This window comes from Protomyctophum bolini, assembly GCF_963924005.1.
Source record: "Protomyctophum bolini genome assembly, chromosome: 14".
NCBI lineage: Eukaryota > Metazoa > Chordata > Actinopteri > Myctophiformes > Myctophidae > Protomyctophum > Protomyctophum bolini.
Genome location: NC_137875.1, coordinates 7706073 through 7721840, shown reverse-complemented (window position 1 = coordinate 7721840; position 15768 = coordinate 7706073). Strand labels below are relative to the sequence as shown.

At 42.2% G+C, this 15768-nt stretch overlaps 1 protein-coding gene across 1 annotated transcript in view; it reads right to left on the bottom strand.

Annotated features, from left to right (window-relative positions):
• Window positions 1-523: 523 nt before the first annotated feature.
• The window catches only part of col17a1b (collagen, type XVII, alpha 1b), a 55213-nt gene continuing 39968 nt past the window's right edge, over window positions 524-15768 (bottom strand). Inside the window, exons 42-58 of the mRNA XM_080782407.1 lie at window positions 15212-15274; window positions 14901-14927; window positions 14201-14254; window positions 13679-13756; window positions 12937-12969; window positions 11425-11538; window positions 7870-7989; window positions 7592-7741; window positions 6342-6494; window positions 5767-5904; window positions 5112-5312; window positions 4662-4829; window positions 4115-4438; window positions 3732-3896; window positions 2873-2953; window positions 2555-2680; window positions 524-2121 (exon numbers count right to left, since the gene is read on the bottom strand). Of these exons, the coding sequence (XP_080638533.1) occupies window positions 2054-2121; window positions 2555-2680; window positions 2873-2953; window positions 3732-3896; window positions 4115-4438; window positions 4662-4829; window positions 5112-5312; window positions 5767-5904; window positions 6342-6494; window positions 7592-7741; window positions 7870-7989; window positions 11425-11538; window positions 12937-12969; window positions 13679-13756; window positions 14201-14254; window positions 14901-14927; window positions 15212-15274 (2063 nt within the window). The 3' untranslated portion in view covers window positions 524-2053. The remainder of the gene's footprint in view (window positions 2122-2554; window positions 2681-2872; window positions 2954-3731; window positions 3897-4114; window positions 4439-4661; window positions 4830-5111; window positions 5313-5766; window positions 5905-6341; window positions 6495-7591; window positions 7742-7869; window positions 7990-11424; window positions 11539-12936; window positions 12970-13678; window positions 13757-14200; window positions 14255-14900; window positions 14928-15211; window positions 15275-15768) is intronic.

Sequence of the window (15768 nt, the reverse complement as noted above, 5' to 3'; positions counted from 1 at the left end):
GGATGTTTGAAAACCATATCGTTGCTGTCAGGCAGAAACCTCTTTATGTGCATAACTTTAACCCCTTTTTTGTTATAATTTAGCTATTTTTGAAAAATCGTAAAAATGTGTCGCAAATCTTTGAATATAATATTCTTTCAAAGTGAATTTTTTTTTTTTCTCCACACCGTATCTGATCTTAATACAGCGTCACTGAAAAGCTCGAAACAGCTTTTGAGCTTGTGGATCTGCTACATCCATTTGCCATTTTTGAATTTGAATACTTGCAACAGTTTTGCACATAATTATGATGTTTCCACCCGACAGAGACGATAACTGTATGAGCTACATCACTCCAAATCCATTTATTTTTTTATTTGTTAGGTTGTAAAAACAAAATGTGATGGATGGATGGATGATTTCGCCATGCTACCACAATTAATAATCATATGCATTTTTGAGGTCAGATAAAAATGTATTTAAGGTGTCTTTATATATTATATATATTATACTTTTTGTTGTAAATAAAACATTTAACTGTATATTGAAGTCCAAAAATATATTTATTTGAGTGGTTTTCAAATGTATATCAGGTCAACAGTTGATCAAAGCACAAATGTCCTAGGATGTAAAATGTGTGTGTGACTGGGACAATTTATTCCATGACTTCTATAAATTATTTCTTTAAAAATATAAACAAAACATGTCAATTTCAGTGCTACCTCATAAAAAAAAAATACGCATTCGCATCACATGTCATTTCCAAGTAAATGTTTAAGTCCTCCAGTAAACCTACAAAACACATTACATTGTCTTCTCTCAAACAAACCTTGCATGCAAAATGATTAATATAAACAGTAAGCAATATGGTCTAACAGTAATATCCCTGACAGGTGAAAAGAGCACAGTGGGGAGAGTCTGGTGATTCCCTGTTACGTTGAATACTGTATTTGAACCTCATTTTGTTATACTGTAGGGCTAATAACAGATTCTGACTCACTTGTGCATACAGTAATTAACCACGTTAGCCCTGGCGTCCCCATTTTCTGCAAATATTCAAAAATGTTAAAACGTTTTTAATGTGTGTTTAATGTTAATTTTTCTTCTTTGTAAACATTTTCCAAAAATGATAATGGCGAAAATAGCCGATCTATAGCCGGCTACTAAAAGTAATCTTGGGCTTAAGTGGTCAAAGAACAATTCTATTGTAGCCTTTCATGATGATTATCTCATAACCTTTTCACAACACTATTTCTTTTTATATAGTCCTCATTAAAAAATATAGTCCTCAATAGAAAACAATAGTAAAGGCACATCAGTCATAAAAAGCAGTGGAGAAAATATTCAAAGTGCGAGCAATATCGGCTATTGCTAAAACATATATATATTTTTAAATAGATTTACTCCCAACACAAATCTGCCAGTGAAAAAGCGTCCCTACCAGCTCCGAACAAGTATAAGCAAAGTAAACGTCACACGTACACCCCACAGAATCTGGAGATACTGTAAATCCGTGTTCAAAAACACTGGCCAGCAGCTAAAACCTACTCAAAGCGGCTTTGCGGAGATGAATGAATTTGTTTGTGCCACGGTTGATTCCCCCCCCCCCCTCTCCCTTATCATTCACTAGGAAAAACAAGGTGAAGGAACACTTTCAAATATCTATTTGCACTGTTTAACCCAGTGTTTCCCAAAGAATGGGTTGGGACCCATTTTTGTTTCATGGACTAATTTTTGAGACACGAGTTAAGTTCCTACAAGTTTTTAAAATTAGTATTTAAAAAAATATATTTATTTTAATATTAAAAACATTTTTCAAAATAATTTCAACATAAGAAAATTGTGAAAATTGCGCTCATAGGCTATTTTCACTATAATGTATTTAATATGGCTTCTAGTGGTTAATTAATCATGTAGGCCTATTTTTGGTAAGTATGGGTCCCAGATAGATGTCACATTTCTGATGGTTTGGGCACCACTGGTGTAACCTATTGTGGTTTAGAAGTTTTAACACTTGAGAAAACAGGAAAAGTGAAGTGAAACCTAGCTTGATAGCAGTAGTATAGGGTTAGCTTTAAACACCGACGAGTCGACGCCGATGCTGCTGGCGGTGACGTCGCTGAGACTTATCGTCAGATTGATCTGGAGTGAGAAAATAAATCGGTGTGATTAATATGCAAAGTTGTGTTTGTATTTTGTATAGCACATTTCACAACAAGGCAATCCAATGTGCTTTACACAAAACGTCAAGCAAAGGAAACTTAAGTAAAAGCAGCTCACACTGAATTGTGTCTTGAAACTTAGCCATGTATGCAACACATATTACACTAATAATAAAATGTAGAAATACTAAAGTAAGATTAATTGCACAGGACAGATATTATGAGAAATAACTTGGAAATTACTGACAATCAAACAAATTCCAAATTTATATAATTTATATATAATGGTGGAAAAAAATTGATCTACAAGCTCATAACGCATTATATCGTGAGACACGTTGTGAGCTAGTAGTTTTAATTTTAGTTAAATATGTGTAAAAGATGGAATTATAATACACTACGAAAACGTCTACCTGAGTCCCTCTTCTGCAGCCTGTGTGTCTGAATGGTCCAGCTGCTACCACCGGATGGCGCCGGTAGCCCCACGCCTGGAAGACCCACGCCTGGAAGCCCTGGTGTACCTGGCCTTCCTGCTTCACCTGGAAACAAGCGCCACACATCATGTAAAACACTCATTGTCTAAAACGTTTTTTTCTTTTTTTCATTACACTTTGATATCGTCTCTGTCGGGGCAGAAACCTCTTATCTCCATATCCGGGAAGCGACGGGTTTTGAGATCTTGTAGATCTGCTATTTTTGATCAATTGCTTATTGATTCCAAATTCCCGTACCTTTCTCTCCTCTGGGTCCAGGGTAACCTCTGTCGCCCCTCGGACCTTGGATTCCTGGGGGGCCAGGGATGGTGCCGTGGGCTAGAGGAAAACAAATACATTAATAATAATAAATCATAATAAATCTGGAATAGACACAAAGCTTGAATTATCCTCTTTCTATCTGCAAAGTGTTTGTTTCATAAAAATCACACCCATGTGAAGTGAGGGGCGCTAATAAATTAAAGTCTAACTCATGTTGATTAGGTGATGTAATGGTGATGTAAAAATTTCCTGTTTTTTTCTTTGATGGCTGTTTTAGTACGGAGGCTTGATTTCGCAACAGGTTTTAGTGGTTTATTGAGTTGGTTCTGAGTTTTGAACCTTCAAGTACCTTCAGTTTATAAACCCCACACCTTATTCCTCAAGCCACACTGGCATGGAAGATGCAAGGGAGAACAAACTAAATACTTGACGTCCTGGTAGAATTTAGATGGAGAGTGAAAATCCTCCAAATGGCTGTCTTGAACCCCAACCCTTTGGTTTACAAATCACTGACAGATCTCGCGTGCCACAGAGACATGGAAGATATTAGTGAACTAAAAACATTCAGCTTAGAAGATTTAGATGCACAGTGAAAGTTTTCAAACTACTGGTATTAAAACACATGGTTTGGTGTACAGCAGCTTGGAAGATTGTGGTAATTTAATTGCCTCTATTTAACCAGGCAAGACAAATTAATAACAGATTCTTAATTGCAATTGTGACCTGGCAGGCAATAGGCAAAGGCCTCTTGAGGGAGATAAGATAATAGAGGCCCCTCCCCCCAGTCCCAAGGACAAGGTTACTTAAACACTGAAATAAAAGCTGTTTGTCTCACTTCTGAAGAAGTCCATGAGGTCGACCGTCACGTTGCCGTAGTAGCCGATGACGCGGCTGTATCCCGCCGGTCCGGGAGGACCAGCTGGTCCGGGAGGTCCTTGAACGGCTCTGACGGACCCTCTCAAGGGACCGTCCACCAGGTAGTCCTGCAGCAGACCTTGACCTGAGAAGAACAGGACCACAGGTTCTCAAACCTTTTCATTTCACTTTGGTATGCATGGTATGCATTAGGCCACCGTGTTCCCAAACAGTGAGTTGGGATCCATTTCTGTGTTGTCATGTTTTTGATAATCAGAACATGGTTAACATACTGTTTGATTAACTTGGAAAACACTGACCTACAGTGCTGCATTGTGAGCATCCACAATCTCAAGTACTCACTCTTGATGTAGTCAGAAACCCTCAGGGCAACGTTGGAGTAGTCCAGCGTCTCCGTCAGCCTGCTAACGTCAACCTCCCGCCGCTCGGAGTCGCGGCGCTGAGAGTCGTGGCGCTGAGAGTCGCGGCGCTCAGCGTCGTGGCGCTCAGAGTCGCGGCGCTCAGATTCGCGGCGTCCGTCAGATCGAGAATCGCTGTAGCTCTGCTGGCCCTGACTGTATCCTGTGTTCTGGCTTTGACTGTAACCGGGCTCCCCACGCTCTCCTCTGAGGCCCCTGGGTCCAGGAGGCCCCGGGGGTCCCGTGATGGAATGACGGATAGTATCACCTGAAATTTTTTTTTTTAAATGTCATATTATTATTACATTTTTTCGATCTAAAAGCTCACAATGCATTGTGACTGGTTGTGTGTTTCTAGATCGGCTATTTCCACTATTTGTTGCACAAAAATAATTATGGACATCATTCATGTAGCGTTCACGACATGGCCGTCGACACGGCAGATTTATTTTTGCACATAGGGTTGATGATGTGTGATGATGACGACTCACTTCTGAGATACTCCTGGAGTTCTGCGCGGATCGTCTCCCTCTGGTTGCTCCCCCCGCCGTTGCTCCCCCCGCCGTAGGAGCCTACGGAGCTCCCCCCCTGGGAGGCCCCCGGGGGCCCCTGGGGGCCCGGAGGACCGGGAGGCCCCGGTTGACCCCTGAACCCAGAATCTGACGAGAGGTGGATTTTACAATCAGCAATCATAGCTCCAAACCCAAACCAACGACATTTTCTACTATAAACTCAGTGACAGAGCTGCTATTTTGAAAATATTTGTATACATTTGAAAACTTGAAATGGGACATTCTGCATAATAGGTACTTTCACTTTTGATGCCAATACCTTTGTACTCTTACTCAAGTGCATTTAGATTTCCGGACTTTTACTTGTTGTAACAGAAGTTTATTGCGGTATTGATAAGATAAGAAGCTCCTGTAGGATTTCAGACTCACTCTGCAGGTAGCGTTGGATGTCTTCCATTCTATATCCACTGGCCCCTCCTCCTCCTCCTCCTCCTCCTCCTCCTCCTGACTGCACCGCTGTGCCTGCTGGGCCTTGCGGTCCTGGCGGACCAGGTCTTCCTTGGTGACCAGGTGTACCCGGTTGGCCCGGTTGTCCTGCCGAGCGGCTGACCAGAGCTAGGAACTCCGAGTCTGACGGAGGTGGAGGACAGTGGTGGGTGGAGAGGAGCTCATGTTAGTGGGAGTTCACTTGATTTCACTTCAACTGGTTTTGTACGGAAAGTAGATTAGAACCCAGAAAGTTTGTGAATACCGGTATGAAACTTTTAAAAGCGGGCCGAAGCACACCTCAAATGTTTAGTGAGGTGCATACTGTATAGGACAACCAGGAGTGTTCAGAAAGGGATCTCTTTGTCCTGATGAGGGGCTGACGACCAAAACGTCCATTTAATAAAGAGCATCCTTTTTGCAAGTTCCAGATAGTGTGTGTGTGACCTTTTTCTTTGATTTGATATCATAGATAAATTATGCGTCGATCCGTTGATGTCTAAAAATGTATTTGCCCAAGATCACTTCTCCATTATTCCATTAATCAAGACAGAATGCAACCCCTAAATTAGTACAAATGTAAGGCACGTGGACTTACTTCTCATCAGGGCAGAGTAGTCGATGGTAGTAGAAGAGTAGGAAGACCCTGCAGAACTTCCAGGTCCTGGCGGGCCTGGGGGTCCACGGGGACCCTGTGGTCCAGGTTGACCACCACCATTATTAAGAAGACCCCGGTCTACAGAGACACATTGACAACATATCAGTTACATGTTAACGCCAACCATACTGTACAGTATATAGGAAAAGAAACTGCCATACCAAGCAAAAGTGTGCCATGGTCCTTGTAAGCCTACTACATTTAATACATGCATTTGAATCAATAATCTTTCATTTGTGTTGAAATTTGGTATACCAGAAAAAAAGAATATTGTCACTGATGGATGGCACCTCATATTGTCATTATGTCCAAAACTGTTACTTTTAATTAAGGATTTAAATTCAAAAACAGAAAAGATATCAGATCGACAATTTTTTATGTTTTTGTGTGACGCTGTAGTATGACCAAGGAGGGTATTCATTCAGCGACAATATAATGGCCGTGGTCTACTTGACTTTGTCTCTTGACTTGATTTGTTTAACCCCTGAACCCATTGGAGTGTGTTGCGTACGTACCATTCATGATTCTGATGACGTAGGTTGCGATCTCCTGTGGGTTGTAGGTGGCTACGACGGCCCCCCCTGATGCTGCTGCTGCTGCCGATCCCGGTGGACCCGGTGGTCCAGCTGGTCCCTGTGGGCCTGTCACATATCGCCTCACTTCGTCCCCTGAACACACACACACACACACACACACATCACATGGGGTGATTACCTTTTACTTTACTGTACAGATGCCGACCGCAAGTCCCTACAGAGGATAGTGAGAGCAGTGGAGAAGATCACAGGTGTCCCCCTCCCCCCCATATCTGACATATACACAGGCCGATGTGTCAGGAAGGCCGTGAGCATAATGACTGACCCCTCTCACCCTTCCTACCATCTCTTTGAACTCCTGCCATCTGGTAGGAGGTTCAAGAGCCTAGGAGGAAGCACCAGCAGGTTGTCCATCAGTTTCTTCCCCCAAAACCATCAGGACACTGAATGCTCGCCATATATTGCCCCCTATAGGCCAACATCCTGAGAGATGAATAGCACTTTGTCTATATTACACCCTCAGCACCTTCTCCTGCCAATGTTGTCTACTTTTTAATGTTTTTACAAGGCTTTGCCTCAATGTGAGGCATGAGTTGTGGAGAACGGTATTTTGCTCCCCTGTATATTGCCCAGTGTATATTGTGGAAGTGACAATAAAATCCGATTGATTGACTTAACTTGAACATTTGTGAAAATGTGTGCAAATCTTTGAATATATATATTTAAAATGAACATTTGTCAAATCATCCCCGGAACAACATATTTTCAGATGGGGGTCGACGGCCAAATATATACAGTATCATTTAGGGTCTCTTTGACAGAGTTTGAGAATCACTGACACTGAAATCGGCCCCAGGTCTTAATGGATTATATGACAATCTGTTTGTAAGTTCAGGATGCCATCCATTTTAATCACTGCCACTGCCAGTGTCGATCGAGTGTTCCTCAACTAAAACGGTCGACTACCTTTTGTCACTGACGAAAACTAAATGAAAACTAAGCTATGATGTGGGTGTTTGGGTGTGCTCGGGTTTTGCGCTCTGAATATAGCAGATCTATTTAGTCGACTAAAACTAGACTAACACTAAAACATTTCAGGTGACTAAAATATGACTACATTTCAAAAGACTATGACTAAAACTATAAATCAAAATTAGCTGTAAACATCAACACAGCCACAAACACATTATGAAAACCAACAGCATTGATTCCAGGTAGAATATACTCACTCTGCAACATGGTGATGAGAGCAGTGACAGTCAGGCTTCCCGAACCAGAGGAACCAGAGGAACTAGAGGTGCCAGGGGTTCCAGGTGTTCCAGGGGTGCCAGGTGGACCTGGAGGTCCCTGGGTCCCTCTGCCGAAACTCGAGCCTGAACCTGAAAGATTCCCAATGCTGTTTTAAATGGACCGCCTCTATCATTTAACGACTTTGGAGATGAATTCCTATCCAAACAGGTGTCTTCCATTTGGCAACCTGTTTCCCATGAAATACGTAAGGGCTTACGCTGTATGTAGGCGATAACGCGAGTGGATAGCTCGTCCAGAGAACCCGAGTAGGATCCAGGGCTTCCCGGAGGCCCGGGTGGACCGGGAGGTCCGGGAATACTGGACTGCCTGTTTCTGCCTGCAAGAGAAGAAGGAACACGTACCGTATTACTAGATTGAACTGAAGCAGTTCAACATTGTCTGGTGATTCATCCATTTCGGATGGTTGTCAATGCACTGAATGGGACGTTATCACGCAGAACGTTCGGCGCGGCAACTCGCCTGCTTTAGCTCGTTTGGTGGTGCCTCTCGTGGCTCAAGTTCACTTGAGACCATGCGCTTCCGTCGCGGATAATACATAGACAAAGCCATCAACTCACAGAATAATAACAACAAAAAAGTCTACTGAGCCCTGTGGGCGTCGGTAGGTCAGTATCTCACCTACTTAGACCAATCAATAGTCTAATTAAACGTGATAATGTCCCATTCAGTGCATTGACAGCATCCGAAGGTGATTGTGTTCATGGGTACGATGGGAGAGTGACTCTTCTTTGACAGATGGAACGCAAAGACCTTCTGAAAAAAGAAAAGGTCGGGTGTGCTCGGAAGTCCAAAGCAAAAGCATGGTGAAGGTGCTCTTTTGTTGGGAAGCCAAAAGTGCAACAAAAGACGAAAACCAACTCTCTTGTACTAACATCTAACATCTACTACTACTAGTACTGTCTTATACTGACTTACTTAGATAATGGGTGATGTACTGACTTACTTAGATCAGTGGTTCTCAACCAGTGGTCCTTGAGGGGGTTCCAGGTGGTCCCCAGTTAAACTTAAATAATGAAGAGTTAGTGGACCCTAGATCTTTCATTCTTGAGAGCGTCACATGAAACCAAATGTACAGACCCTTATGGGTCCATTTGGTTTCATGTTACACTCTCAAGAGTTAAATTATTGTTAAACATCTGAATGTAGAAGATTGTTTGCCGTTATCTCTCCTAATACATATACTTGTCTGATAATATAATATTATGCCCTAGAAAGTAGACACTCCAGTGAATGGGTAGACACTCCCCTAACCAGGCTTCAAGCGGGCTCTTTAAAATCCTCTGGTAGCCACGCCCCTTCCCCTCCACACACACACACACACACACACACACACACAGACAAACAACAAACAGACACTTATGTTTGTTAGTAAAAAGAGTGAAAAATAAACAACTTATAATGTAACTTATACACCTCATGGAGTGGAGTAGTCTGGGGTGTTAGGAAGTGGAAACTGCTCAGTCACAAGTGTGTGACAGTTTGAAAGAGAAGTTATCTTCAAGCTGGTGGATTTGTTTTTATTCTGCAGCCTGCAGGTGAGTTAGCTTAGCTAGCCTACCTGTGTGTGTGTGTGTGTGTGTGTGTGTGTGTGTGTGTGTGTGTGTGTGTGTGTGTGTGTGTGTGTGTGTGTGTGTGTGTGTGTGTGTGTGTGTGTGTGTGTGTGTGTGTGTGTGTGTGTGTGTGTGTGTGTGTGTGTGTGTGTGTGTGTGTGTGTGTGTGTGAGAGAGAGAGAGAGAGAGGGGGGAGGGTAAGGGGTTTGAACAAACAAGGTGCTTGAAGTGCTGTGTGCATGGGCCTATACATTTATAGAATAAATATACAGACACAATGTTTTGTTTGGGGTGCCACAACACCAAATCCTTGTATGAAACTTCATTCATAAATGTTTACCAAAGATGGTTTAATTTTAAGTGATATTGAACCAAGTGTTACAACCTGAATCATGCACATCTAGATTTATATCTTTCAATTTAATGGGCCATAGTGTCTGTATACTACTAGGCTGTATTGTAACCGTGGTGGAAGGATGCAGCATACAGTATATGTGCATGTACAGTACACAGGCTGTGTATGTTTGTCTGCTGTTGCTAGTGAGTTGTGACAGTGTGCTTATGGCCTCTCTCTCTCAACCTGCTCCACAGGTACACAAGCCAGGGTGACGACCCCAGACCCCCAAGATCAGCTTCTTCTCAGCCCTGACGTGCTGTGAATGCTGGACCCTATAGAGCCTGCCCTAAATCCCTGACCACTGCACTACGCCAGCATGCTACAGACTACAGTGCAGTACTAAACACTGAACATCCCAGGCTGAGTGAGAAGATGGCATCCAGGAGAATGAGGCTGGTCGGATCGTGCCATTGACACTGGGAGGAAAGTACTGGCCCGCTAGCCAGATGTATAAAGGATGGAGATAACTGGAGACGCTGCTGGAGGGCTCAGCGTGAAGTAGAGAGAGAGCCACAGTTCCTGGCATCACTACACGACCGAAGTCTGAAGTCAAGTAGAAGAAGGCTCAAGGTACGTAGGAACTTTGTTGTTTGCTTCTCGGCTGCTGATTGTGTTTTGCTGTTTTTTGCTTCAAACCTGCTGATAATCAGCAGGTTTGAAGCAAAAAACAGCAAAACACAATCAGATTGTGTTTTGCAGTTTTTTGCTTCAAAGCTGCTGATTGTGTTTTGCTGTTTTTTGCTTCAAAGCTGCTGATTGTGTTTTGCTGCGTGTATACTAGTGTGATTCAAGCTGGTTTACTATTGCTGTCATTTTGGGACCCATCGTGTGGGTGGCAATGAAACATGTTCAGTAACTGTTTCTGGCTCTGGAATTGAATGCTGATGTGAATCTACAGTTTGTATGTTGCGTTGTATCTGCCATTGAAGGTATAGTAGTGTGAGTTGTAACAGGGAACAGTGTGTGTGTATGTGGCTCTTGATCACTTCAATAATGAGTGAATTAGCTATTTCCATTTGGTTTGAGATAGAGGTTTTTGGGCTTTGATATAACAGCCATCAATTCCAAAGGTACATTTTCAATTGAAGACTGATAGAATAGTTTATGTACGTTGTACAGTATGTTGTTTTGTGGTTGTTGAGGTTCGTTGTGAGTTGTTGTGGCAGCCAGGGTGGCTGTATTTGTTCATGACTGGCATGGTGGCAATATGTCCCTACTGTATGTAGGCCCTTTCTTTCTTTATTTCTTGCTTTAATTTGCCAGCCATGTCTATGGATCTTAATCCAAGTTTGTTCGGGGGACTAAATGGCGACGTCATGTGGCCAATATAAATACAGTTGTAACTTCATGTTTGTGGTACTCTTGTTTCTTGTGAATAATAACTATTAGGAGAGACAACTTGGGGTGTCCCGTTTGGTCCAGTGAAAAATACTTAAAACGTGATTCATTCAAATGTGGCTATACTATATTCAACAAAGATGTGTCTGCCTTTGAAAACTATAGATCATTATTTTTTTATGAATATAGCCTTTGATATTGTGATTATTAGTAACAAGGAAGAAGAAAACCCTAATCTTAACCCATGGAATGGTGCATGAAACCCCCCCCCCCCACCACCACTATTGTGTGGGGTGGGTCTATGATGGACCCATCAGACACAATAGTGGTGGTCCCCAGGTTGCTCTTAGTCAGGAGGGTGGTCCCTGGGTCAAAATCAGTTGTAAACCCCTGACTTAGATAATCGGTGAAGTACTGACTTACTTAGTAGTGACTTACTTAGATAATCGGTGAAGTACTGACTTACTTAGATAATCTGTGATGTACTGACGCGTCTCGCTGGAGGAAGAGGAGGAGCCTGGCTGGCCCGGAGCACCAGGTGGACCAGGGGGGCCGGGTTGTCCTGGGGTTGAGACTGAACCTGACGGGAAGATAACACACCTGTGATCTAACACCTCATCTACACAGGCAAAGAACGAGCGTTCCGATGGCGATATCGTGCGAAAAACTGTCCTGATATGGAGCGTCGTCCATTGCGTTGCAACGTAGCCTGAACCAATCAAATTACCAATAAATAGTAGCGTTTAGATCTCAACCAATGAAAGTGTTTGGGACCGCGAAACCTCCTTCAAATAGAGAATCTATTTGAAGGATATAGGAGGGGTGGATGATGTCGCTGCACACTCGCTGTACGTCAGGACAGTCACAATGAAAAACATTGTTCACTCGCTCGCATCGTTGGCAGTGTAGATGAGGTGTTACATCATGCGTAGAAAATAAGAAACCTCATCTAACATAGTGTAGAGACAGTATAGAAATAACACACCAGGATGATAGATAGACCAGTGGTTCTCAAACATTTTGGGCTCAGGTCACCCCTATAAAGAACTTTTTCATTCACACCCCTGAATTATATTGTTACTTTGTAGCACCTTATGTCATATTAACGGTATGAAAACTTGAGAGAATATCAGTTTCCATTAGGAAGACTTAAAATTATTGTTATACTTGACGTTTAACCACTTAAAACGCCAGCATTCCTATTCTGGGGGGGAACATTCACGAAAAATAGCCGATCTACAAGCTATATTTGGTGAAGAGACTTGGTGTAATGTAGACTGAAGAAAAGAACGCACAAAGTTAAGTGCAAGTGACTATTGCGTCAAGTCAAGTCAAGTCAAGTCAAGGTGCCAGGTCTCTTTGCACGAGAATCCCTGCTGTGTAGACAGTATAGAAAATAACACACCAGGGCTAACATACTGAGACCGGATAGAAGCAATAACAATGTGGGAAACAATAACAAGGTGCCTCTACTGTATGTGTCTTATCGGCTCATGGGTGTGTTACTGTGTTGTCTTGGAAGCGGTTGACAGCGTGACGTCACAGAATGATGCCACATCGCTTACATGAGTCATCACACATAGAAGAGAATGGCATTAGTATTAACATCACCATTGGAAGCAACTAAGAAATGAGCCTAAGGAGGTATCCGATTAGACTTCAGAGTTTAGACTCAAGCAACTGCCAGCTCCGTCCCCCAGCTACAGTGGCGGAAGGTTCAGTATAACGACAGTGGGTGCCCACCTTAGAGTAGCCTATATATTTTAAGGTGCCCACCCGCCCCACAACTTATTATTATTGGCTTATTATTTTGCCAGTGGGTGCTTCTGCTCCTGAGCACCCACGGAGTTGACGCCACTGTCCAGCTACCTACAGTATATAAGAGATACAGTCCCACTAGGCTATGGGCAGTAACAATGTGACATAATTGAAATGTATTTAATGTGAGGAGTCATAATGATTTTAGGTTTCACTGTACCTCTGGAAGCGTAGCCAGCAGCTCCAGTTTCCCCTTAGAACAACAGATAAACATAACATAACTACACGTGAATCACACACAGGCAGTGCAGATACATTAGAACAGATAAACAACATACAGTAACTATTAACTACAATTAAAATACACACACAGGCAGTGCAGATACAGTACATTCCACGAAGCAGAAGAGAGAAGATGTACCAGTGGTTTTCAACTATTTTCGTATCAAGGTCCATTATTTATTTGGCATTTGAGCCACGGACCATTTGATGAGATTTTGCCTCTCAGACCTTATTGTTGGATAAGACTTTGTCCACAATTCCACGGTGTATTGATGTGGTACCGTAGGAGAGATAACAGGCGAACGTTCAAAATAACAATTATTTGACATGATTCTTGTGTAGACTTCTTGTAAATTAAGTAATTTTGCAGATGTTTACCAAAATCTGAACTCTTGAGAGAGTAAAATAAAACCAACTGGACCTGTATGGGTTCATTTGGTTTCATTTTACACTCTCAAGAGTTAAAGATCTACAGTATAAGGGTCCATTTGGTTACCAACTTTACATCATTTAGCTCGGGACCTGCACCTGGAGTCCCCTCACGGACAGTGGTCACTGGTTGAGAACCACTGGTGTATACCACAGAGGTTGTGGTTTGTACTGTACATACTGTACGCCATGGACATCGCTTGGACATTAACGTTTGTCTTGGAAAGCTTTCAATAAAATGTTGGCTTTACCTTTAGGTCCCACTGGTCCCTGTGGTCCAGCGGGCCCAGGGGGGCCAGGTTGCCCTGGACCGCCACCATAGGATGAACCTGTACAGAAATTTTAAAAAAAAGTTAGTGTTTCCGTCAATCTGTTAGGACTATTGTTGTTGGACTGTTAGAATATTTTTTTAATTAGCATGATACCTCGGAAATCTATATAATTGTGGCTGAAATTCTCGTAATTCCTTAGCGGCAAGAGTCTATACTAACATGATCTGGTCGATGCATAATATTCTATGATTTTTAAAAGGTTAGTGAAAAACTCTTGAATTCCTGGCACACTATATAGGCTCATTCATAGTCTGGATTTTTGGTGGTGAGGTGACCACCGCTCCGGTGGTTAGTTGACCACCGGAGCTGAAATAATATAGGGCTTAAGATATGAATAAATAGGCCTAATGTATTTTTTGTTTCATACAAAATGATCTATTGGGTCTCAACCTAAATATGTCTGTGAACCGCTGGTTTAGTGAAGGTGGATGATGGACTGACCTCTCTCGGCTGGTCGTCCTGGACTGCCTGGCAACCCTGGCTGGCCTGATTCACCTGAAGAGTGAAGACACACACATGGTCATAAATCGTGCTCGTCTATGTTAAAGAGGTTCGCACGCACTTCATTCTTCATGACCACAGCAAAATGTGATGAAACTAGCCTGCAAGTGACGTGACCAAATCACACCTTACACGAGTGTATTTCAAACAGTGTTTTTTGACTGGGGGGGTCATATTTTATAATTTCACCCCCTCCCTAGCTAAGTATTGGACAGTATTAGGATGTTGATATTCATTTTGTATTCATCCTTAGGGTCACAAATTACACCTTAGAAAGCATGAGTGTCTATTTCAAACAGTGTTTTATGACCAGGGGGTCATTTTTTGACGGCAGCAACTGCCTGTCATAATTTCACCCCCCTCCTTAGCTAAGTATTGGACGTTGATATTCATTTTGTATTCATCCTTATGGCCACAAATCACACCTTATAGAAAGCATGGGTGTCTATTTCAAACACTGTTTTTTTACTTGGGGGGTCATATTTTGACGGCAGCAACTGCCTGTCATAATTTCACCCACCTCCCTAGCTAAGTATTGGACAGTATTAGGATGTTGATATTCATTTTTTTATTCATCTTTAGGGCCACGTCACTTATAAAGTAAAGTAATTAAAAAAAAAGTTTAAGCAAGGTCCATTACCTTGGTGTCCCCTTTGTCCGGCAGAACCTAGAAGGTGGATGGAAGATTTAATCAATAAGGTTCAAAGTGAAGGAAAACAAGCTGGTTTCAGCTAAATGAGCCCAAGGTGATCCAATGTTCTCCGCTCAAGTTGCATTTGTGCCCATGTGGATCTGCTCAGAGCTGAAGCGACCTGCCTGGTCTGGCAGTGAGTTTATAAGTGTTATTGGACAAACTACAAAGATATTATGCATATAGGGCATGCAAATGGCCAGTATAGCGGCCCTGGATTTCAGACATTCTGACCAGTTGTTGTTGTTTTTTTAAATCACCTGCTGCTCCTTGTGGCCCTGGTGGTCCAGGAGGGCCCGGTCGGGCTGCTGCGACGTGTGTTCCTGCAGAAAGAACAACACAATGTCACTGTTCTTCTATAAGAGAACAACACAATGTCACTGTTCTTCTATAAGAGAACAACACAATGTCACTGTTCTTCTATAAGAGAACAACACAATGTCACTGTTCTTCTATAAGAGAACAACACAATGTCACTGTTCTTCTATAAGAGAACAACACAATGTCACTGTTCTTCTATAAAAGAACAACACAATGTCACTGTTCTTCTATAAAAGAACAACACAATGTCACTGTTCTTCTATAAGAGAACAACACAATGTCACTGTTCTTCTATAAAAGAACAACACAATGTCACTGTTCTTCTATAAGAGAACAACACAATGTCACTGTTCTTCTATAAAAGAACAACACAATGTCACTGTTCTTCTATAAAAGAACAACACAATGTCACTGTTCTTCTATAAAAGAACAACACAATGTCACTGTTCTTCTATAAAAGAACAACACAATGTCACTGTTCTTCTATAAAAGAACA